At 42.5% G+C, this 25189-nt stretch overlaps 1 protein-coding gene across 1 annotated transcript in view; it reads right to left on the reverse strand.

The window, feature by feature from the left end:
* The window catches only part of ZNF236 (zinc finger protein 236), a 531902-nt gene that overhangs the window by 388742 nt on the left and 117971 nt on the right, over nucleotides 1-25189 (reverse strand). The window contains 1 exon segment of the mRNA XM_029590848.1: nucleotides 19781-19953. Coding sequence (XP_029446708.1) covers nucleotides 19781-19953 — 173 coding nt within the window.

Genomic DNA, 25189 nt, shown 5'->3' on the forward strand with positions numbered 1-25189 from the left:
AAATCACAAGTAAAGACATACACAATTAACTGAGGGTGTAAAAGGCCGCAGCTTTATTGAACAAACAGAATATTACCTGAAGTACCAAAGCCATTGAGTTCATGTGCGGTATCACCGCACTGCCCCCCAACCGCCGTCTGCCATGCACAAGCAAGACAGCCTCAATAAATCCAGTCCCCCCACTGCATTCAAGCAAGGGGGGGCCCACTTCCAGGCTCTGCTGTGCCCAATGGCCACCTCGCAACCGTTCCCAACAGGATATAGTCCAGTGATTGCCCCTGGCAGCAAGTTCAACATCTCATCGACCCCTGCCCCCAGCTTAGGTACCCCGCCACCAGCATGAGGCAGTTATTCACTTGCCTCATGCCCCCCCCATAACCAAGATGCAACCAGAGGATAGCCTCATGCCAAAGATTTCTTCTAAGGCCTCCTGCAGTAAATTGTTAAATAAGTCCTGCCCTATGTCAGACAAATGTATTAGATCATGTTTGTAAAGGCCCCCCCACATTGAATATTGGCCCACCCATGTTGAATCTGGCGCCCTCCTAGTATCTGGACGCATGCATCAGATTCCTGGCCCTCTGTTCCACAGCTTTGAATCGCCCCATTTCATGCATGGTATGATATCAGACCAAACCAAGCAACTATGTTTGAATAGAGAAGATAACGCCATAAAGCCCCCCTTGTAATTTTGCAGTAGCTGCTTACAGGACAATCTCCCTAAATCATTCCCGCCAAGGTGAATAATAACCTCTGGATGGGCCCACCCATTGTGCGCGGAGCCACAACAGGAGAAACAGGTGCTCCCACAGCATATCGTGGTGATTAATCCATTCAACGTAGAACCTACATGGTACCAGTCCCAAATGCGCCCTGTGTGGCCGCTCGCACACCCTCCTGGCTATCCAATGAACGAAGGAGTGTCCCACAATCCAAATGGTCCTTTGCCCATTGTGCACACGTGTAACACAAATTATCGGCATTGTTAGTTGCTATTTTAGCCAGTTCTAACGTATAAGTTAACTGCGGATGACTTCCATCTACCTATTCTCTGTATGAGTTCCATGTTTAAACCTGCGCTCGCGGCGCTGGTTGCTGCGTTAATTCTGAATGAGTAAGCTGCAAACTCCCATGGGTTCAGGCCGAGGTAAACTAACGCCCCCTTGAGCACTACTGTAAACTGATACCTAGTGAATGGGTCCCAGTCAGCATGCAATAATAGGTGAAGCCCCCCCAGTAGGTCTGCTTGCTAAGTATAAAATCTGATTCCTCAATGGGCAAGTAACTTGATATTCTACCTGCCCCTCAAGCATAGCGGGGTTCCCCTCCCCTCCTGGTCAGTTTTTGAATGATGTATTAAGATAAACACTGCCCAACCTCAGATAGGATCATTCCGCATTAGTGTGCTATTGTGGCCAGTATCTGTTTTGGATCTGGCCACCAACTCGCTCACCCTCATTGCTCCAAAAAAAAAACCCAATGAGAAAGCAGCCCTAAAAAGGCAAACCTCAAAATTGGATTCGCACACTGCTGGAAGTGCGTTCCACAGGCATATAAGTAACTCATGCATAATGGACTTCTTGAATCCTTCCTTGGCCAAACCTTCCGTCCCCAACCTGCTAGCATTTTCTTCACATGAAGGCCCTGGTTGGGTCCCCCCACCCTTGTGCCTTCACGAAAAAAGCAAATCCTGTAAGGTGATTCGTTACTGCTCCCCTGTACAACCCCTCCTCCTTTGCCCTTGCGACATATTGGACAATCAGGTTAGCTGGTACAGGACCCTGCACCCATCCCAGTCAACCCATCATACTCTGTGACTTTAACTTACATGTCGATAAAGATTCATTATCTCACAACTGTGACGCATTCTTAAACTCAATGTCAGCATTAGGTTTTCAGTATTATTTACCACTATTACTATGAAAACTGATAAATATGATGTACTACAATTAAGGCTCAATAACAAAACATCATATGTGGAAACTTAATTGATTTAAATATTTTATAAAATGAACGGGAGTCTCATAAATACAATACCGATAGCTATTTAAAGCTTTAAGCAGTCTGCTACGTTGAGACTGTACCATTCAATTTTTTGATCATTGATTCCCATTCATTATATTAAGCGTGGGACACATTAGCGCTTAAATTTTTAAGAGGATTTTCTTTCCCCTAATTTTTTTGAACGAGAGCAACCGCTCTTTTATACAAACAACACCGCTCTTAAAGATGGTCGGAGCTGCCACTCTTTTTAGAAGCCGTCACTCCACTTTGCCCGAGCTGCCGCTCTACTTAGGAACTGAACAGCTCGAAGCAAGCGCAAGAAACAGCACAGGCCCATCAGCATACATTTGTCAAAATAGTATTGGCCCCTGAAATGGAAACCCAATAGAGGAAAGCTTTGTGGGTCTCCTCCATTCTATGAGACTTGTGGGCCACTACCACTTCGTCAATATTTATTTTATTTATTTATTTATTATTTTTATATACCGACATTCGATCTCAATTGAGATATCACACCAGTTTACATTCAGGTACTGTAGGTATTTCCCTATCCCCAGAGGGCTTACAATCTAAGTTTTTTGTACCTGAGGCAATGGAGGGTAAAGTGACTTGCCCAAGGTCATAAGGAGCGACAGCAGGACTTGAACCCTGGTCTCCTGGTTCATAGTTCACTGTTCTAACCACCACTCCTAGAGATAGCTTGGCTGCCTGATGTTTTCTGCTTCCTTTGTTGTGACAACTCTGCAGGGCTTATCTGCCTCTGGTCGGTTGGATCTGGTGGTGTCATGGCTTTCTATTTCCCTTTCCCCACCAGATCAGCCCTCTGTGCAGCATCGGAACGCAAGGTACACCATCGTTCCCATCCCTCCATTCTTCGAACCACACAGCTGTCTCTCCCTGGTCGCTCAAGCCAACATCACCCTCTGTCTGTGCAATTCAGATGTATTCCACACATTAAGAAAGGTGGAAGGAAGTCCAAATGATTACCAGCATGGTTAAAAGGTGAGGTGAAAGAGGCTAAATTGGAAGGACCCATTTGAAGAAAATAGGAAAAAGCATAAGCATGGTCAAGTTAAGTGTAAAACATTGATAAGACAGGCTAAGAGAGAATTTGAAATGAAGTTGGCCATAGAGGCAAAAATTCATAAAAACTTTTTAAAATATATCCAAAGCAAGAAAACCTTTGAGGGAGTCTGTTGGATTGTTAAATAACCGAGGGGCTAAAGGGGCTCTTAGGAAAGATAAAGCCAGTGCAGAAAGACTAAATGAGAATGTTAGGGAGATACAGATTCCAGAGATGGTTTTCAAGGGCTGTGTGTCAGATGAACTGAACCAAATCATTATGAACCTTGAAGATACAGTAGGCCAGATTGTCAAACTAAAGAGTAGCAAATCACCTGGACCAGATGGTATGCACCCCAGAGTTCTGAAGGAACTCAAAAATTAAATTTCAGATTAGTTAAAATTTGTAACTTATCATTAAAATCATCCATTGTATCTGAAGACTGGATGGTGGCCAATGTAACCCCAATATTTAAAAAAGGGTTCCAGGGGTGATCCGGGAAACTATAGACCAGTGAGCCTGACTTCAGTGCCAGGAAAAAGAGTAGAAACTATTCTAAAGATCAAAATCACAAAGCATATAGAAAGACATGGTTTAATGGAACACAATCAGCATGGATTTACCTAAGGCAAGTCTTGCCTCACAATCTTCATTTTTTTGAAGGGGTTAATAAACATGTGGATAAAGGTGAACCAGTAGATGTAGTGTATTTGGATTTTCAGAAGGCGTTTGACAAAGTCCCTCATGAAAGGCTTCCAAGAAAACTAAAAAGTCATGGGATAGGAGGTGATGTTCTTTTACGGAATACAAACTGGTTAAAAGAATAGAAAAAGAGAAAACGATTAAATGGTCAATTTTTCAGTGGAAAAGAGTAAACAGTGGAGTGCCTCAGGGATCTGTATTTGGACCCGTGCTTTTCAATATATTTATAAATGATCTGGAATGGAATACGGGTGAGGTAATCAAATTTGCAGATGATACAAAATTATTCACAGTAGTTAAATCACAAGCAGATTGTGATAAATTGCAGGAGGACTTTGTGAGACTGGAAAGTTGGGCATCCAAATGGCAGATGAAATTTAATGTGGACAAGTGCAAGGTGATGCATATAGGGAAAAATAACATGCTGCAGTTACACAATGTTAGGATCCATATTAGAAGTTACCACCCAGGAAAAAGATCTAGGCATCACAGAGGAAGTCAAAAAGGCAAGCAGAATCTTAGGAATAATTAGGAAAGGAATGGTGAATAAAATGGAAAATGTCATGCCTCTGTATCGCTCTATGTTGAGAGCGCACCTTGAGTACTGTGTACAATTCTGTGCGCCACATCTAAAAAAAATATATGGTTGCACTGGAGAAAGTACAGAAAAGGGCGATCAAAATGATAAAGTGGATGGAATGTCTCACCTATGAGGAAAGGTGAAAGAGGTTAGGGCTGTTCAGCTTGGAGAAGAGACAGCCGAGGAAGGGATATGATAGAGGTCTTTAAAATCATGAGAGCTCTAGAACGGTTAAATGTGAATCGGTTATTTACTCTTTTCGATAAAAGAAGGACTAGGGGGCACACCATGAAGTTATCAAGTAGCACATTTAAAACTAATCGTAGAAAATTCTTTTTCACTCAATGCACAATTAAGCTCTAGAATTTTGTTACCAGAGGATGTGGTTAGGGCAGTTAGTGTAGCTGGGTATAAAAAAGTTTTGTATGGGATAAGTTCCTTGAGGAGAAGTCTATTAACTACTTTAATCAAGTTGACTTAGGGACTAGCCACCGCTATTACTGGCATCAGTAGCATGGGATCTACTTATTGCTTGGGTACTTGCCAGGTTCTTGTAGCCTGAATTGGCATATGTTGGAAACAGGATGCTGGGCTTAATGGACCCTTGGGCTGACCCAGTATGGCATGTTCTTAACTCTTACCAGCAAAATGCAGGTATCACTGTACCAATCCCTGCCATCGGAAAGGGGGACGATCGCCACCACATCTCCGACCGCTGCGAGGTTTGTTGGTTACCGTGAGGTCTGAACAATGCAGCTGCCACTGCGAATATGGCGCCCCTGTTCGACGCCACGGCATTTAAATTTTGTCTGCTCACGTCATCGCTATGTGCCAACCTGAGGCCAGTTCTGCTTTCAGTATATGAACGGCCACTGGAAATCTCGCTGGCCCTGTGCGTGCACATGATAAACACCGCCCAGCTCGCATCGTAAAACACAGGAAGGAGCGACAGCGAATGTGACTCTGGCCCTCAAGCCACTCCAATTCATCCCCCCACCCCGCCGGTAAGTATATAATCATACCCAAACACGGGGAAAGAAAAGGAAGGGAGAGGGGGAGCGCAGTAGACAGAGGGTCCCCCCGGCACTAAGTTAATTGGTGCACAGGGCAAGAGAGCCCAGTCCTTGTCATGTCTTTTGTAGAAAGCCAAGGCCTGTTTGCAGTCCAAAGTACGAAGGGGTTTTTTTTGCCTTCATGAGGGTGCAGCCCTGGAAAAAGTGTGGGCAGAATGAGTGATTGATTTAAGTGGAAGTCGGAGACCACCTTTGGAACAAACTTGGGGTGAGTTTAAGGAACCACCCTGTTGTGAAATAATTGCAGATCTGAAAGATAGTAAATAAGAGCCTGGAGCTCTTGTTGCAACTAGGAAAAAAAGTTTGTGGTCTTTGGTAATGGACATAACCTTACCACAAATGCACCACTTAAATCTGTTCATGGTTGGCACATTTGTCTGCTACATCTTGCTAAGTTAGGGCCTTTTAGAGAGGAAGAAAAAAAACAATGGTATTTCTTCTTGTTTTTGTAAATACCACTCAAAAATGTTTCTGTGGGGCTGTCGAGACAGCGAAACAACAACTGAAGAAAATTGAGGTAAAATAAAAAATAAAAAGGATTTAGAGAAAAAATGTTAAACAGCAACAAAGTTCACATCCAGGCAGTGCTCGGACAAAAAAATGAATGGGAGGCTCAGGAAGCAATGCCCGCAGGGGAATTCCCACATGTGCTCATTAAAGCTCAAAGCTCTACTAGCTTGGAAAGGTGAGACCGTTCGGTGCTGCCAAATGACTTTACCTACATGTAATAGCTAATTCAGTCTGCTTATTTCTCAGGAAATATCTATGCCACGCTTCAACCTTCCTATTAATTCTGACAAAGGTCCTTGTTTCACCCAAACAGACTTTTTCAAGGATATATTCTCTGTGACTGAAGCAACAACTATTTTTAAAATCCCAAGCACCTATTTCTATAGTTACCTTACTCTTTATATATTTTATATATTTAACTATTTGTATTTTAGTGCAATGATTCGGTCTTAGTGGATTACATATACCTCCTGAATGAACAAAAATGAGAAATCCACCACGTTAAAAAAAAACAGTTTACAGTTCTTCAGAGGAGTTAACTGATGATGCTACAACTGATAGTAGAGCTTTTTATGCCAAACGCTCAAGGCAGCAACCTTCAGAGCCAGAAGATCAAACAAACTGAATGCAGTATCACAGCTCAGTGAGAGAAAACAAGTCACATGGTCATGAAATTGACTTATTCTGCAGTGTTTAAATGTATCTCTGCTTACTTTGTCCACTGATGAAATAAGTTTGTTTGTTAAATAAAGATTTTCGCACCACTGGGGAAATATCTAGAAGAAACAGTTTCCTGTTTAAATCAGTGCTTGCAAGCAGTGGTTAAGAATCAACAAAATTACTTATAATTCAGTTTTTAAACAATTCCAATGGGTGGGTCCTGGACAGATGCAGAAACACCCTTTATTAGAGGGGTTGGAATTTCAACCTAAAGAGGTGGTAAGATCTTTAGGGGTTTATTTTTTTTGGAGAACTTGACTATGGAAAAAAAATAGCAAAGGTAACACAAATTATGTTTAGGAAACTGAAAACAGTTCATCAGCTTTGCCCATATTTAGATTTTCAGGCTTTGAAAACAGTGACATATGCATTTACATAGACTTTTGCAATGCATTATATCTGGGTTTATCTGGAAGAATAATTTGAAAGATCCAGCTCATTTAGAACACAGCTACAAGCATTGTAAGAAGTTCCAGAACTCCAGCAAGTCTACTTCTGTCTCAGCTACAATGGTTGCCAGTAATGCCACATTGTGAATTTAAATGTCTTATAATGACCTTTAAAGCATCCTCAACTGAAGAAAAGACTAAAATGGCATGAGGTGGGTAGGAATTTACAGTCGAAAGAGAATTTTTTTTTCCAATTACCATCTATAAAATCGTTCTGCCAGTCAACATTGCAGAATAGATCATTTGGAGGAAGTATTCCAATTTTATGGAATAAGCTTCCTCAAGATCTAAGAGAGAAAGGTGACTTGAATCAGTTCAGGAAAAATTTAAAAATATGGTTTATAATCCCATCTTTTCATATATGATATACTGCTGATAAACTGGCATTAGTGAAGAGGTTAATGGACCTAAATTGCATGTTACTTGTATCTATTTTATTCTATTCTTGTGCTCTTTTTACTTTTTATGGTTATAGTGATGTTTTTGACTTCTCATATGTATTAACATTATTCATCGCTTTGGGCGATTTTTTTAAATCAGTAAAGTGAAACATCATTTGTACCAGTGATTAGAAATAATTCCTTGATGTATGAATAGATTTTTATAAAGACTGGATTAAAATAGCTAATCAGCTAGAAAAGAAAAAAAACCCAGGAAATATCTATAGTGGCAAGGAAATACAAGAGCATGCCTCCTAGTCCTCCTGATCTTTGCTGCATATGAAAACAGGATTTAACTGACATTAAGAAATCATTAAGACAGTATAACAGTTTTTTTAAGAGGAGAAATGAAAACAAATATTACTTTGTGACAGGATCAAACGATTGTCACCAAGACTTCAAATAGAAAGGGAGGAACTGCCATATTGGATTGACTAGTTTATATTTTCAGAAGCACACTGGCAATTCATAAGAACATAAGTTGCCATAATGGTCAGACCAAGGGTCCATCAAGCCCAGCATCCTTTTTCCAACGGTGGCCAATCCAGGTTACAAGTACCTGGCAAGTACCCAAACATTTAAATAAATCACATGCTGTTAATGCCAGTAATAGCAAGGACTATTCCCTAAGTCAACTTGATTAATAGCAGTTAATGGACTTCTCCAGGAATTTATCCAAACCTTTTTTGAACCCAGCTACACTAACTTCCCCTAACCACATTCTCTGGCAACAGTTTCCAGAACTTAATTGTACATTGCCTTTTCCTCTGCGACCGCGACGAAGAAGAGGCCAGCACAGGGGCAGGAGACCCAGCCCGGGACGGCAACCCACCTCGGGGTAAGAAACCCCCTCCCGCCGACCCAGCAGCGCCATCATCGGCCCACCACGCCGCCGAGGACGCCCGAAGCCGCGCCCACAGCCAATCAGAGGCCAGGAAAACCGGGACCAGCAGCCCTTTAAATTTAGGGCCTGCACATCGGCGCCGTCCTTTCCTCCGCAACCGCGACGAAGAACATAAGAACATAAGAACATAAGAAAATGCCATACTGGGTCAGACCAAGGGTCCATCAAGCCCAGCATCCTGTTTCCAACAGTGGCCAATCCAGGCCATAAGAACCTAGCAAGTACCCAAAAACTAAGTCTATTCCATGTAACCATTGCTAATGGCAGTGGCTATTCTCTAAGTGAACTTAATAGCAGGTAATGGACTTCTCCTCCAAGAACTTATCCAATCCTTTTTTAAACACAGCTATACTAACTGCACGAACCACATTCTCTGGCAACAAATTCCAGAGTTTAATTGTGCGTTGAGTAAAAAAGAACTTTCTCCGATTAGTTTTAAATGTGCCCCATGCTAACTTCATGGAGTGTCCCCTAGTCTTTCTACTATCCGAAAGAGTAAATAACTGATTCACATCTACCCGTTCTAGACCTCTCATGATTTTAAACACCTCTATCAATCCCCCCTCAGTCGTCTCTTCTCCAAGCTGAAAAGTCCTAACCTCTTTAGTCTTTCCTCATAGGGGAGTTGTTCCATTCCCCTTATCATTTTGGTAGCCCTTCTCTGTACCTTCTCCATCGCAATTATATCTTTTTTGAGATGCGGCGACCAGAATTGTACACAGTATTCAAGGTGCGGTCTCACCATGGAGCGATACAGAGGCATTATGACATTTTCCGTTTTATTCATCATTCCTTTTCTAATAATTCCCAACATTCTGTTTGCTTTTTTGACTGCCGCAGCACACTGAACCGACGATTTCAATGTGTTATCTACTATGACACCTAGATCTCTTTCTTGGGTTGTAGCACCTAATATGGAACCCAACATCGTGTAATTATAGCATGGGTTATTTTTCCCTATATGCATCACCTTGTACTTATCCACATTAAATTTCATCTGCCATTTGGATGCCCAATTTTCCAGTCTCACAAGGTCTTCCTGCAATTTATCACAATCTGCTTGTGATTTAACTACTCTGAACAATTTTGTGTCATCTGCAAATTTGATTATCTCACTCGTCGTATTTCTTTCCAGATCATTTATAAATATATTGAACAGTAAGGGTCCCAATACAGATCCCTGAGGCACTCCACTGTCCACTCCCTTCCACTGAGAAAATTGCCCATTTAATCCTACTCTCTGTTTCCTGTCTTTTAGCCAGTTTGCAATCCACGAAAGGACCTCGCCACCTATCCCATGACTTTTTACTTTTCCTAGAAGCCTCTCATGAAGAACTTTGTCAAACGCCTTCTGAAAATCCAAGTATACTATATCTACCGGTTCACCTTTATCCACATGTTTATTAACTCCTTCAAAAAAGTGAAGCAGATTTGTGAGGCAAGACTTGCCCTGGGTAAAGCCATGCTGACTTTGTTCCATTAAACCATGTCTTTCTATATGTTCTGTGATTTTGATGTTTAGAACACTTTCCACTATTTTTCCTGGCACTGAAGTCAGGCTAACCGGTCTGTAGTTTCCCGGATCGCCCCTGGAGCCCTTTTTAAATATTGGGGTTACATTTGCTATCCTCCAGTCTTCAGGTACAATGGATGATTTTAATGATGTTACAAATTTTTACTAATAGGTCTGAAATTTCATTTTTTAGTTCCTTCAGAACTCTGGGGTGTATACCATCGGTCCAGGTGATTTACTACTCTTCAGTTTGTCAATCAGGCCAGCACAGGTGCAGGAGACCTAGCCCGGGACGGCAACCCACCTCGGGGTAAGAAACCCCCTCCCGCCGACCCAGCAGCGCCATCACCGGCCCACCACGCCGCTGAGGACGCCCAAAGCCGCGCCCACCCCGACGCACGCAGCCAATCAGAGGCCAGAAAAACCGGGACCAGCAGCCCTTTAAATTTAGGGCCTGTGCGACAAAGGGGCCAGCCCCTTTGTGGGCCCCTTCGTGCACCCCCCTACCCCCTACCCTAATCCAACTGACCAGAACAACCCTCCCTTCCCATAACTCACTGTCTCCTCAAACCATCCCAGTCAGCCAGCTTAAGGTTCCCCCCCCCCCCCACCCAGACCCACCCGCCCTTCATCTGGCGAAGTCCATAGACCCCTGAGATCCCTCCGACCCCCTCTCCAGTCTTCGCCTTGGTCCTACAAGGCCAAGGCGAAGACCAGGCCATATTGGATAAACCAAGGCAGCCCCCCCTTGTAACGCCTCCGAAAGGTGACACCCCTCTCCCTCTCCTCATCCCTCCACAAAATGAATACCAGACACCCATGTATCGCCCAATGCTTCTACCCTCCCTGCAAACACTACCCAAACCACACACCAGCTAGAAACACACACAGAAGACTCCTCCAGATCCCTCTACTACAAGCCTCCCATACGGCTGCCCTATCAGTCCTCACCCTCCTACTACTAAACGCACAGTCCATTACAAAGAAAATCCCCATCCTAAATGACCTGTTTTCTGACCAAAAACCAGATATCCTATGTATCACAGAATCATGGATCAAAGACACAGACACCCCGCTCATCAATCAACTTCCTACAAACGAGTACAACATCTTCTCCATACCCAGACAAAAAAAAAAAGGAGGCGGCCTACTGTTCCTAGCAGCCAAAAAACTCAAATTCGGCTCGATCCCCATCAACTCCATACTGCCCATAGAAATCAGTCTCTTCAAGGCCAAAACCCTCCAAATCCTGCTGATCTACGCCCCCCCCCCCCCCAGGCGCTCTTAACAAAGATCCCTGCCCCCTCATCGAAACCATCAACACCAAACTCCCCACCATCATCCTAGGAGACTTTAACCTCCACTTTGACAAATCTCCCCTCTCCCCCTCAGGTGACCTCTTCCTCAATTCACTAACAGCGATGGGCTTCACACAAACAATACACTCCCCAACGCAGAGATCAGGTCACATTCTAGATCTGATCTTCATTAACAACAAAATATCACTCAACTCCCCGCCCACCACCACTGCAGTCCCTTGGTCAGACCACATGATAATAGAAACTAAGCTCCAAGTGGACCACACCTTCATCCTCACTCAAAAAGACAAAAAAACGTATAGTCTTCACCAAGCCATGCTCCAGTGAGAACCTTGAAAAAACTTTACCTGAGGCCCTAAAGCACCTGGACACATCTAATGCCATCAACGCAGTCAACTCATGGGCCACAATTAACACGGAGACAGCAAAAAAGATTTGCCCAACCATTGTAAAAGATATCGGAGCCTCAACAAAAAGCAAGTCACCCTGGTATAACCAGCACCTTAAAAACATAAAACGCCGACTAAGACAAGCAGAAAAGGCTTGGCGAAACAACCCCACAAGCCAACTTCGCGATAGATACAGAACACTCCTATACATATATACAACGGACATCAACGAAGCCAAACAGAACTTCTACTCCCAAAGAATCCACAACTACCAATACAACCCGAGAGTCCTATTCGACTACGTGACTCAGCTGACACGACCCATCAACAACCCTACGTCAAAAGAAATCCAAGCCATATCCAGTCACAGCTTCGCCCAATACCTCATAGACAATACAGCAAAACTAAACCAAAAAGACCCACCAATCAACCAGGGTCCCAACACACATACAACACTTACAGCGACAACATGGTCGCAGTTCGATACCGTTGCCTCCATAGAGGTGGAAAACATGATTCCAAAAATAAACCCTGCAGCTCACCCACTTGATTCCATCCCAACAAAAACCCTCAAGCTAATTCCGAACTGCCTAGCCAGACCCATAGCGAACATCACCAATCTCTCCCTCCAACAAGGAGTACTTCCGGTTGCCCTTAAATGTGCTGTAGTCAAGCCCATCCTAAAAAAAAACCAACTTGACCCCTCCATACCTTCAAATTACCGATCCTTCTCAAACCTACCGTTCCTGGCCAAGATCATTGAGAAGACAGTCAACCAACAACTCTCAGAATTCTTGGAAACCCGCAACATACTTGCCCCCGCTCAACACGGCTTCAAAAAATTCCTCAGCACTGAATCACTACTACTCACCCTCACCAACACCATACTACGAGGATTTGACAAAGGCACATCCTTCCTACTTGTCTTACTGGACATCTCCACCGCATTTGACACTGTTAGCCACAAGATTCTAATTCACAGACTCAGTGAAATAGGCATCAGCGGCACCATTCTACAATGGTTTCAATCATTCCTCACAAACAGATTCTTTAAAGTAACCCAAGGAAATACAACATCCGAAATATTCCCCCTCCCACAGGGAGTCCCACAAGGCTCATCACTATCCCCCACTCTCTTCAACGTTTATATGCTTCTAGTATGCAAATACTTAGAAAAAACAGGGCTCAACTACTTTCTGTATGCCGATGACGTACAGATCCTGCTCCCCAGAGACAACATCGACAATACCTTAAATCAATGGGAAACACACCGAACAGACATAACCTACATCCTCTCAGAAATGGCCTTGACGCTCAACCAGAACAAGACTGAAATCCTCCACCTCTCCAGAAAAGCCACAACACCCATCTCCGACCCCACAAATCAATCCAAATGCAACATGCTCTCGACAGCTAGAGACCTAGGAATTACCCTGGACCAGGAATTAAACTTCAAAATTCACATCAAGACTCTGATAAAAGAAGGATTCTATAAACTCCAAATCCTGAAGAAAATCCAACCTCTACTTCACCCCCCTGACTACCGAACAGTACTGCAGTCCCTCCTGTTTGCCAAGCTCGATTATTGCAATGCCCTCCTAAACGGCCTCCCAGCCTCCACCCTCAAGCCCCTGCAGCTTCTACAAAACGCCGCCGCTCGGCTACTAATGAATAAGAAAAAATACGACCACATCACGCCCACACTCAAACAACTCCACTGGCTGCCCGTTCCTTTCAGAGCTCAATACAAAACACTCATGCTCATACATAAAGCTATCCATAACGACAAAGCCAGCTGGCTACAAGGACCACTGACCCCCTGCAACCCCACCAGAACTCTCCGCTCATCCAACACATGCCTACTCCCCATTCCCCCCTCCAAAGAAATACTCAGTCTCCACGAGAGAACGAGCTGCCTCCGTAGTGGGCCCTCACCTCTGGAACAACCTTCCCCCCGCACTCAGGACTGACCCCTCCACACCTCCTGGATTAAAAGATCCCTGGAGCACATGGGCGCCCATCGGGCCCAGGACTTTAAATAAGGATGGTGGAGGCAATACTGCTCACACTCTGGCCCGAAGCTTCCTGCCAGAGTGAGGCATATTCAATACAGTCCGGTTCCCTGGAAGAGCACCTCAAGAATGTCTCATACCGTCGGCCATCTTGGATCCTTATATCGACATTTTCCATTTTATTCGCCATTCCATTCCTAATAATTCTTAACATTCTATTTGCTTTTTTCATTGCAGCTGCACATTGAGTTGATGATTTCAATGTATTATCCACTAAGGCACCTAGATCTTTTTCTTGGGTGGTAGCTTCTAATATGGAACCTAACATCATAGAGCTACAGCACAAGTTATTTTTCCCTATATGCATCTCGTTGCACTTGTCTACATTAAATTTCATCTGCCTTTTGGACACCCAATCTTCCAGTCCTCCTGCAATTTATCACAATCTGCATGTGATTTAATTACTCTGAATAATTTTGTGTCATCTGCAAATTTGATCACCTCACTCATCATATCCCTTTCCAGATCATTTCTAAATATACAGAAAAGCACTGGTTCAAGTATAGATCCCTGAGACACTCCACTGTTTACCTTTTTCCACTGAGAAAATTGACCATTTAATTCTATTCTCTGTTTCCCGTCTTAAACAGTTTGCAATCCACAAAAGGACATTGCCTCCTATCCCATGACTTTTTAGTTTTCTTAGAAGCCTCTCATGAGGGACTTTGTCAAATGCCTTCTGAAAATCCAAATACACTACATCTACTGATTCACTTTTATCCATGTTTATTAACCCCTTCAAAAAAATGAAACAGATTTGTGAGGCAATACTTCCCTTGTGTAAATCCAAGCTAGCTGTGTTCCATTAAACCATGTCTTTCTAATTGTTATGTGATTTTGATCTTCAGAATAGTTTCCACTATTTTTCCCAGCACTGAAGTCAGGCTCCCCAGTTTATCATTTCCTGGATCATCCCAGGAGTCCTTTTTAAATTTTAGGGTTACATTGGCCAGCCTCCAGTCTTCAGGTATAATGGAAGATTTTAATGATAGAACTTAAAAATGAAATTTCAGATATACTATTAAAAATTTGTAACCTTTTAGAACTCTGGGGTGGATACCATCCGGTCCAGGTGATTTGCTATTCTTTATTTTGTCAATCTGGTCTACTACATCTTCCAGGTTCATCATGATTTGGTTCAGTTCATCTGAAACATCACCCTTGAAAACCGTCTCCGGAACTGGTATCTCCCCAAAATTCTCATAAGTAAATATAGAAGAAAATAATTCATTTAACCTTTCCACGATGGCTTTATCTTTCCTAAGAACCCCTTTAACCCCTCAATCATCTAATGTTCCAACTGACTCCCCCGCAGGTTTCCTGCTTCGGATATATTTTTTAAAATTTTTATTATGAGTTTTTGCCTCTACTGCCAACTTCACTTCAAATTCTCTTAGCCTGTCTCTTATCAATGTTTTATACTTAACTTGACAATGCTTATTCTTTTCCTATTTTCTTCAAATGGATCCCTTCTTGCAATTTTTGAAAGACTATTTTTGGCTAAAATAGCCTCTTTCACCTCATTTTTTAATCATGCTGAGCATCTAAGATGGTATTTTTAAACAATGTCCACGCCTGTTGTATGCTTTTAAACTTTGCAGACGAAAGGGAATTTTTTTTTTTTTTTTATAGATTACGTTTGGAAGATCCTGCCTATCATAAAGAATTACAGATACAGCAAACATTTGAGAGATTGGCCTTACAGAAGATATAATTAATCAGGAATTTGACTTGTCAATATTTTTCCAATAAAAAATATTACTTCCATTTACTTAGTACCAAAATACATAAATCAAGTATAATACTGCCAGGCTATCCTATAGTGTCAGGGACTGGATTAGTATTAGAGTTCCATTCTATATACTTGGACACATTTTTACATCCACTGGGGGGGGAACGTGTGTCTAACATTGTTCTGCTCAATTTATATTATTTAATAAGTTACAAGAATATGACTGAGTGCTGTTAGTAACTTTGGATATTACAGAACTATATACAAATATACTTCAGGATGCGGCCATAGCAACTGTGTGCTCTTGTGGGAGATTTCAGAAGCACAAAAGCACTTTATTTGCAAGCTCACAATAGCATTAACTGAGAATTATTTTGATTTCAAAGATAAATTTTTTCAACATATAAAGGGTACAGCTATAGGCACCACAATGGTGCCCTCTACTGAATTTTTATATGTTACAAACTTTGAAAACAGATATACTTGCACATCTAAATATTATTGAAACTAATTGATATTGGGGCAGATTTTAAAACCTTGCGCGAGCGCGTACTTTTGTTCGCACAGCAGGCGCGAACAAAAGTACGCTGGATTTTATAAGATACGCGCGTATCTTATAAAATCCGGGGTCGGCGCACGCAAGGGGGTGCACATTTGTGCAACCTGCGCGCGCCGACGCGCGCTGCCTGTTCCCTCCGAGGCCGCTCCGATTTCGGAGCGGCCTCGGAGGGAACTTTCTTTCGCCCTCCCCCCACCTTCCCCTCCCTAACCCACCCCCCCAGCCCTATCTAAACCCCCCTTACAGCAGGCGTAACTTTGTGCGCGTCGGCCGGCAGCCCCGCTCTGTGGTCCGGTCCCGGGGGCTGTTCCGGAGGACGCGGCCACGCCCCCGGAACGCCCCTGGGCCGAAACCACGCCCACATCGCCGCCCCCGAAACACCGCGCCCCGCCCCCTAAACGCCGCGTCATCCCGACACGCCCCCAACAGGAAGCCCAGGGACTTACGCGCGCCGGCGGCCTATGCAAAATAGGCGCGCACGGGCCTTTGAAAATTTGCCCCATGTTTTTTTATTTGGACAATGTAACATCTGCACAGTTTTCATGTTTAATAGTTTAGACTCAAATTTGCAGTTTACAGTATGGATGGATATATACTGTATACCTTTCTTCAATATATTGATTTTTAAGACAACAAGTGAGGGATTTAAGATACCAATCTATAGGATGCTTGCAGAAAGAAATAATCTTCTACAATAGTCATCAAACAAAGTGATTACAAGACATTATCCATGTAGATCAATTCTTTTGATTAAGAGCTTTACATAATCATGGTACATGCATATAAAATTCAAGTGAATGATATGACTAAACATTTTGTTCAAAAACGATATCCAAATCTTAGCATTAAAAAGTTTTTTAAATGTTCCCTCTATTCTAATAAAGACAGTTAGTCACATAGTTCTTTGAAGAATTTGTCATCTTGTCGGGTATTTAGTATTGCACATTCTTCTCCATCAGGTCTAATAAAGTACACTGTTCTCCAACATGGGAAGATTCTAGTTGCACATGCTTGTATTTAAACATCCTCCATTCTTTGTGTTTGTCTTTTGTAGAGGAAACACTCTCAAAGATTAGTTTCATCAGTTTTTGAGACCTATTTTAATCTCTACTACTCACAATATCTTAGCACAATTAAAATGTGGGGCATGTTTAGCATGCCAGAATGTGCTGAAGTGCAACTTTTGATCATCACCCTCCTCCCCTGCCCCGATTTGAATTTCACATGCACATTGCCAAGTCATTTTGACTATAACATGAGGCAAGTGATTTATATGATTGTCTCTATTCACTATTGCACGTAAGTCAAAGATTAAAACTGGTGTAGCTAAACATAGAAATTGTATAAATGTAAGAAGCTCCCCTTGAAAACACTGGATTTAATTCAGACACATGATAGAGGATTTAAAATTTATTTACTAACAGGCTGATACTGTAAAGTGCAGGGAAAAGGGCGCTTAGTGTTGAGAGCCCGCTTTCCTAAAGAGCGCCAAACTACCTTTCTTGGGCGCACGATACCGTATTTACCGTATTTCCACGACAATAACCCGCCCACGTATATAACCCGCCCACACACATAACCCGCAGGTTTTCAAGATTTATGAAAAAAAGTTTTAATATACCCCGCCTCCTCATATAACCCGCAATTCAAAAAAAAAATAAATTTTTAAATACCTGTCGGAGGGCCGCGTGGGTCCAGGCGGGCGGCGGGAGCCGGGTGGTCGCGTGTTAAATCTAGGCCGCGGGCGGGTGGGCGCTTGTTCCAGGCGGGGGCGGGTGGACGCGCGTTAGTTCGAGACGGCCGGCGGGTGGTCGCGTGTTAAATCTAGGCCGGGTCGCACAGGCGCGCATTCATTCACTGCCGGTGGGGGCTGCGGCAGCCCCCACCGGCAGTGAATGAATGCGCGCCGAAAGCAGCTTGTTCCAGGCGGCGGTGGCGGGTGGACGCGCGTTAGTTCGAGGCGGGTGGTCGCGTGTTAAATCTAGGCCGGGTCGCTCAAGGCAATCTAGGCCGGGTCGCTCAAGGCAGTCACATGCCGTGACGTCACGGCATGTGACTGCCTTGAGCATCGAATCGCAGGGGTCGCATTCATTCATCCAGGCGGAGGAGCCGGCTGCTTTCGCCGCTACTGCCTTGAGCGCCGAAAGCAGCCGGCAGCGGCAGCTGAAAGCAGCCGGCTCCTCCGCCTGGATGAATGAATTCATTCACTGCCGGTGGGGGCTGCCCCAGCCCCCACCGGCAGTGAATGAATGCGACCCCTGCGATTCGATGCTCAAGGCAGTCACATGCCGTGACGTCACGGCATGTGACTGCCTTGAGCGACCCGGCCTAGATTGCCTTGAGCGACCCGGCCTAGATTTAACACGCGACCACCCGCCTCGAACTAACGCGCGTCCACCCGCCACCGCCGCCTGGAACAAGCTGCTTTCGGCGCGCATTCATTCACTGCCGGTGGGGGCTGCCCCCATCGGCAGTGAATGAATGCGCGCCTGTGCGACCCGGCCTAGATTTAACACGCGACCACCCGCCGGCCGTCTCGAACTAACGCGCGTCCACCCGCCCCCGCCGCCGCCTGGAACAAGCGCCCACCCGCCTGCGGCCTAGATTTAACACGCGACCAATCAGGAAGCGGCCGGGCGCAGGGATAGGACGGACTCCTCTCAGCTGCAGCCTATTCAGAGTCGGGAAACTTTATTGGTTGTAAAATTTTTTCTGGATAACCCGCCCACGTTTATACCCCGCGGGGGGCATGCGGGGTAGGTAAAAACGCACATTACCCGCGGGTTATATGCGTGGAAATACGGTAAATGAGGGGTCATGCTGAAAAGGAGGGGCTAGGGACAATAGCTCACCCCTTAACAGCGGAATACCAGGAGAGATGGCTGTCAGTGGGTTTGGAAAACGGATGCTCAATTTTATGAGCATCAGTTTTCCTAACCTGTGCACAGCCATGGGTTAGGAATATGGACGCTCATAAAATCCGTTTAGTTAGGTAGGGGGTAGGGGTCGAGGTGGAGAGGGGAAAGGGAAGGAAGGTTAGGCAAGGGGGTAGGGAAGTCCCCTCCCAGTCCACACCTTAATTGGAGTGGAATGGGAGGGAACTGGGGGAGGCCCGATTGCGTTGCCATGCGTAATTTACTAAAATTCACCCTCCCTCCCTGCGTGTGCCGCCTACACATGCGCGTGCGGCCCACAGATTTTATAACATGCGCACGCATGTTATAAAATCCGTGCAGCCATGTGCCAGGAACCGCACGCGCACCTTTTAAAATCTACCCCTTATTGTATAAGGGGTTGGGGACACACCTCCAAAACGTGCATCCAACTACAGGTAAAACAGTGCGCTTAGCTAAGCACACTTTATTGTATCGGCCTGTATATGGGATCCTTCCAGGTACTGTTGACTTGGACTGACCACAGTTAAAAACAGGATACTGGCCTTAAAAGACTCTCGGTCTGACCCAGTATGGTAGATCTTATGGAAATTTTCAAAAGGTTCAATTTAGGTACCTAAGTCCTTTGAAAACTGACCTCCATTTGACCAGCAGATTATTTTAGTAGTAATCATATGGCTACCAAAACAAAATGGAATTTTTGCTTTGCCTGGTCATAACACATTTAAGAAATCATTAAATAAAGCAAAAAGGAAGAAAAAGGTTACATACTGGAGGATAAAAGACGTTCTTGTCTTTAGACTAACACTAAACAAAAGTCTATTATGTGTACTTATATTGAAAGAGACTGCATTTACCTCTGAATGAACTCGCTGTATATGCGACTGAAGATTGCCTTTCTGGGAAAAAGCTGCAGGGCAAAACGAACAGGCATGGGGTTTTTCACCAGTATGCTTTATCATGTGGGTTTGTAATGCCCCCTTCTGGTTAAATGCTTTTCCACACTGAACACATTTAAATGGTCTTTCACCTACAAAAGTAATGATAAAAATAGCAGTCCAGCAACTAGGCAGATCTTTGTTATGAATTATTTGCCAGATTTCTTTACAAGAAAAGTTCATTACTCCACTAGTTAAACATTTTCCATTTATGTTTAACTCTAGTTATTTCTGTCTAGCAACTGATCAGCAGTAATTATGATCTAAGTAACATTGCATCAATTTAAGCAACAGCTTTCACAACTTCATGCACACCTTGCTGACATTTTTCCTGACACATAAAGGGAATAAAATATGAAGATTATATAATATTTATCAAGATTTCATACTCTATTACCTTGTCTATGATTCGGCTTGCAAATGACAGAATTTGTAGTTAAAACCGTACAAATGGAGCACCAACGAAAACAAGATTTCCCAAAAGCACATTGATCAGCCACATTGAATTGAGTTCAAACTCCTCAGAGGAACCAACAAAAACTGGATTTGTCCCTACTTACCCCAATGAAATGTTTTCCCCTTTCATCTAAGAGCATCAAATTTCATGCATAACAGGAACACAGAATTATTCAAAAGAAAGTTGTAACATCCATGCATTCAGCAATGTGAAAAGTATATGCAGCCAAGTAGTAATACTCGTCCCACATCAATTCACACTTAACAGTTACATTAAATTTTGGTTTATAAGCTGATTACTTGAAATTTCCAAAAGATCTTTCATCTAAGCAAAAGTCACAAATTAAAGGGTCTATTTACTAAACCAGGCATTTAACAATGGTAAGGACCTTCATTTTCATTTTTTTATTTTTTTTTAAATGTTTCCAGGAATTTATCAGGGTTTATTATAACAATAACAAAAACAAGAGAAAATCAGTGTGGAAAAAGAATACTCATTTTTCTGGGTACATATCAGAGTTTATTAAGGTGGACAGAAATCAGGACAATAAGAGAATATTAAGCAGATTCTCCCACTTGCCCATTCAGGAGCATCTCTATTTCTACCTCCATCCCTTGAATAACATGTCCCTTTCTTTCTCCACACCCCTAAGAAAATTCCCCCCCCCCCCCCCCCCCCCCCCATTGCAACTGAATTCTCCTTACTAGTGGTGGCTCCAGATATGTCCTCTCTCCTTCAGCAGAAGCTTGCTGAGGCTCCCGTGCTCTGCAACACTGCACTTTTTTGTGGGGCCAGGGGGCTGCTGGGAAGTGCTTATGGTGGACATGGCCTACTTCAGATGCAAACTGGTAGTACTAAGCAGCAGACACTTGGTGGGAGGGGGGAGGCAGGATTTGAAACAGCATATCAGCGGCACTGGAGGACAAGCGCTTACGCTGGTGGGCGGCAGGATTTGAAACACCGCAGGTGTTTGGGCCTGCACTGGCTTCCAGCTTGAGATGTTGCATCTGCAGCTCTGGAGCTGCTCTTTAATCAGCCTAAAACTACGGTGAAAATCAGTTTAAACCAATTATCACTTTTGGGAAAATTTGGGAATTTAGGGGTGAAAATTAGTTTAAAATGAAAAAGAAGGACCCTAAACATGGGTTATTTCCCACAATATTCACTGATGTGCAGTACGTGAGTACCACAGTTTAGCGAATATTGCAGTAGGGAGCTGACCCTTGGCCAGAGAATGCATAACCCATCCTTATACCTAGAGGAGCCGAATACATCCCTCAGGTCAACAGACACCATTTTAAATAATGGCACCAGTGGGACAGGAGCAACTGGGAAACCACTCCTGCTCTTTTATCACCCAGGGCTTCTAATAGTTAAGAGGAGAGGGTCCAGGGAAGGGGGACAGGGTTGCTAGGAAGAGGAGGGATTAATTTTTTGAAATTGTGTGGGGGCAGAGCTTACCATTTTATACTTTTGGGGGAGCCTGCAGATCAGGGCACCATTTGAGAAAAGGGGATTTGGTGCAGGGTTTGGTGCTAGAAATATTAATTCAGGTCATCAAGCTCCTTTAGTTATCAGTGGGGTGAGGGTCCCAAGGCCAAACATCTGCATGCACATTGGCATATAATGCTTAGCTTGAGAAAGTTAACTACAGCTCTTGAGCTGTAGTTATCTTTCACTTGTCAGCAGCATTAATGTGGTTTATGCAAGATGCATTAACATGCCAATGAGCTCATTTGCACATCTGCAAATAAGCATGGAAAGTGGTATTTAGTAAATTCAATCTCAGCATTCACCTGCAATAACACAAAGCAGTTTAATAAACAGACTTCTAGCTTACATATACTAGATCTGACAGTTCCAGTGACTATGAAGCCATAAATGACATCACACACTACATGAACAAATTGAATCTCATTGTGTGATGGAATTTGTAATACTCCTCCATAAGTGGCTGCCTCCACGAATGCAAAGAAAATGTTGAGGAACTTCTGGCAGATATAAAGTGAAAGTAAACCGTGTGATTTAGCGCTGTGAATACTACTTACATGTAAATCTGGCATACTGAGCAATACTTACTGGACACAGGTTTCCACAAATTAATATTAGAGTATGGTAGAAAAACAGCCCCCCCCCCCCCCCCCCCCCCCATCTCCTTGTGGAATAATCTGTAAATAAGGTTCCTAAAAGTGCTTTAGAAGTTTTACATTTATAAAATAAATTTACCACGCTCTTTGTATCAAACCACTGTCCAAAACATCTGGTCGGTCTCCCACCACTCATTGAAGTGTGGGTTTTTACTATGGTCTCCCCATGAAAGTTATCTCAGTGACTGTATGGAGGACATCAGGATCTCAACCACCACTACATATTACTCCCTTGGATATCTACACCCAAAATACATGAAACTGTACTTATTTTTGCATTGGAACATAGCTGCCAATCAATCACTTCTCAGGCTCTCTCTCATTCTGTCTATTCTTTTCCAGATCTTAGTGCGATAGTTAACTAAAAACAATTTTAAGGAAATGTTTTTATTAGAATTAATGTTTAAAGCAGCCATTGTATTTTTTTTCTTAACCTTACTATCTTTGGGTTTTTTTTTTTGGTTTTTGTTTTTCTGGGGTTTGTTTTTTTTTGTTGTTTGTTTTTTTTTAAGAGTTATTTGTTCTTAGGTCATTTATTTTATCTAATTAGTTGATATCTCCTATTTAATTTTACCTTTTATTTTTTGAAAAATTTTGTAAACCGTTTTGGACGACTATTGTCTGTGAAAGACGGTATAGAAATGTTTTTAAATCAATCAATCTGCAAAAAGATAATCTTTTTTAACACCATTGCAGCACTCAGAACAGATTCTTCAGGCTTCTGGTCGGTCTCCCACCGACTGAATTCAGTATCCTTCTTTCTTCAACATGAACTTCATTTATCACTACCCTATGCTGTCCATCACTCAACCATTTTCTAATTCAGTCAACCACTCTGGGGATCTACCCCTAGGCTGCTCAGTTTATGCATCTTCTATCAATACTGGGAAAGTATCAAAAGCTTTACTGAAATTCTTGTACTAACATACTACATTCAGTACAAGCTCCTGATCTAATTCTGTGCTCAGCCAATCAAAGACATTGATTAAATGTGTTTGACATAATGTCCCTCTGCAAAAACCATGCTATCTTGGACTTTTTTAACTGCTGGATTCACTATCTTTTCCTTTAATATACTCTCCATTAATTTTCTCACCATCAAAATCATACTAACTGGCCTGTAATTTCTAATATACTTCCTAATAACATCTGCCCTACTCCAGTCCTACAGAACCACTCATATCTCCAACAACTGTCTGATCAGATCTATCATTGAACCTGCCAGGAATTCTCAGCTAACTTAACACCCTAAAATAAATCCTTTCTAACCCTACAGCTTTGTCCACTTTCAGTTCCGCTAGTTCTATGCAAATTCTCATTTGTAAATGGTGTGGAATCTTCTCCACTCTCATTCCAAACAACAGTCCTCCTCCAATCCTTTATTCATTTGAGCCTGTCTTCCTCTCAGACTTCAATTCTATTTCTGCCTTTTTGCCTTTCAGTGACATATCTGAAAAAGATTATGTCATCTTGCTTGAATGCCTTAGCTATCTTTTTTTCCCCACTCATACCTTTGCCATCCTAACTCCCCTGCATTCTCTAAATAATTTTCCTCTGTGGTTCACTTCCTGAGAACCCTTGTAGCTTATGAACACCAATCTTTTGCCCTTTCGTTTTGGATACTTCCCTTTGAAAACTATACTTATCTTGTTTTCTTACTTATATTTACTTTCCTAACATGATGATTTGTTGATCATTTTAGCCCATTGTCTTTATTTCATAACATTTAATCCCATTTTTCATAGATTTCAAAGTGGTTTACATAAAATCTCAATAACAAATCAATTTTCATGAGAATGATTTCAATCACTTTCACTTTGATAAATATAACAAGAGGTTTTTTTGATCTAAGATTAGACATGCATTAGCTGAGTGAAGCTTGTTTAAACTGTTTCAGCATACCAATTTAGGTCTGAGATATTTTCCTTCCTGTTTTTAAATTATTTAAAATATTTAAAAATACCAAAAATATAAAAAACATTTAAAGTTATTTAGCACGTATTCTCAAGTTCCTTGGTAGCACAATATTGTGATAGAATATATCTTTGTCTTCTACAGTACATTCATTCTTCCTGTGCCTTTGATTTTTTTAATTTATCTGTTTGTTAAGACATGCCTGGTGTAATGTGCTTAGTTATTCCAGTGAATGTGTCAACAATTTATTAAGAGTCTTCATTGTTCCAAAATGAACAGAACCACAAATATTGTTCAAGAGATCAATTAGGACTGAGTTAATTGAATACTGTATGTAGACAAGAGAAAATTCCTGCAGGCTTGCAAATCTTCAAGGAACCCAAACTTTTCATAAATTAGGTTTTTTTGTTTGGGGATAAATGGTATTCAATTGTGATACTAATTATAGAAAGAACTCAATTTCATAATCAGTTGAAGCAGGAAATTGATGAGAAAGTAGTATTTTTAAAGGCAGACACTGTTGTGGAGATTTTTAATACTAATTTTCAAGATCTTCAAAAATCAACTGATAAATTTAAAACAATTGAAAAAATACAAACTTAAAGGTGAATTTTCAGAGTTGTCTGTGTGTAAAAAATCAGCACATACGCGTGTAAACAGTCTATACTTGTATATATGCTATTTTCTAAACCTCAAAGTACATGTGTAAATAAGGGTATGCAAGTAAATTTGCACATGTAAAAAAAAAAGGTGTGCTAGGGTGTTTCAGGGTAAGGCCAACATTTATGCGAGCAAACTGCTAATTTATAA

Source organism: Rhinatrema bivittatum, chromosome 2, assembly GCF_901001135.1.
Source record: "Rhinatrema bivittatum chromosome 2, aRhiBiv1.1, whole genome shotgun sequence".
Taxonomy (NCBI): Eukaryota; Metazoa; Chordata; class Amphibia; order Gymnophiona; family Rhinatrematidae; genus Rhinatrema; species Rhinatrema bivittatum.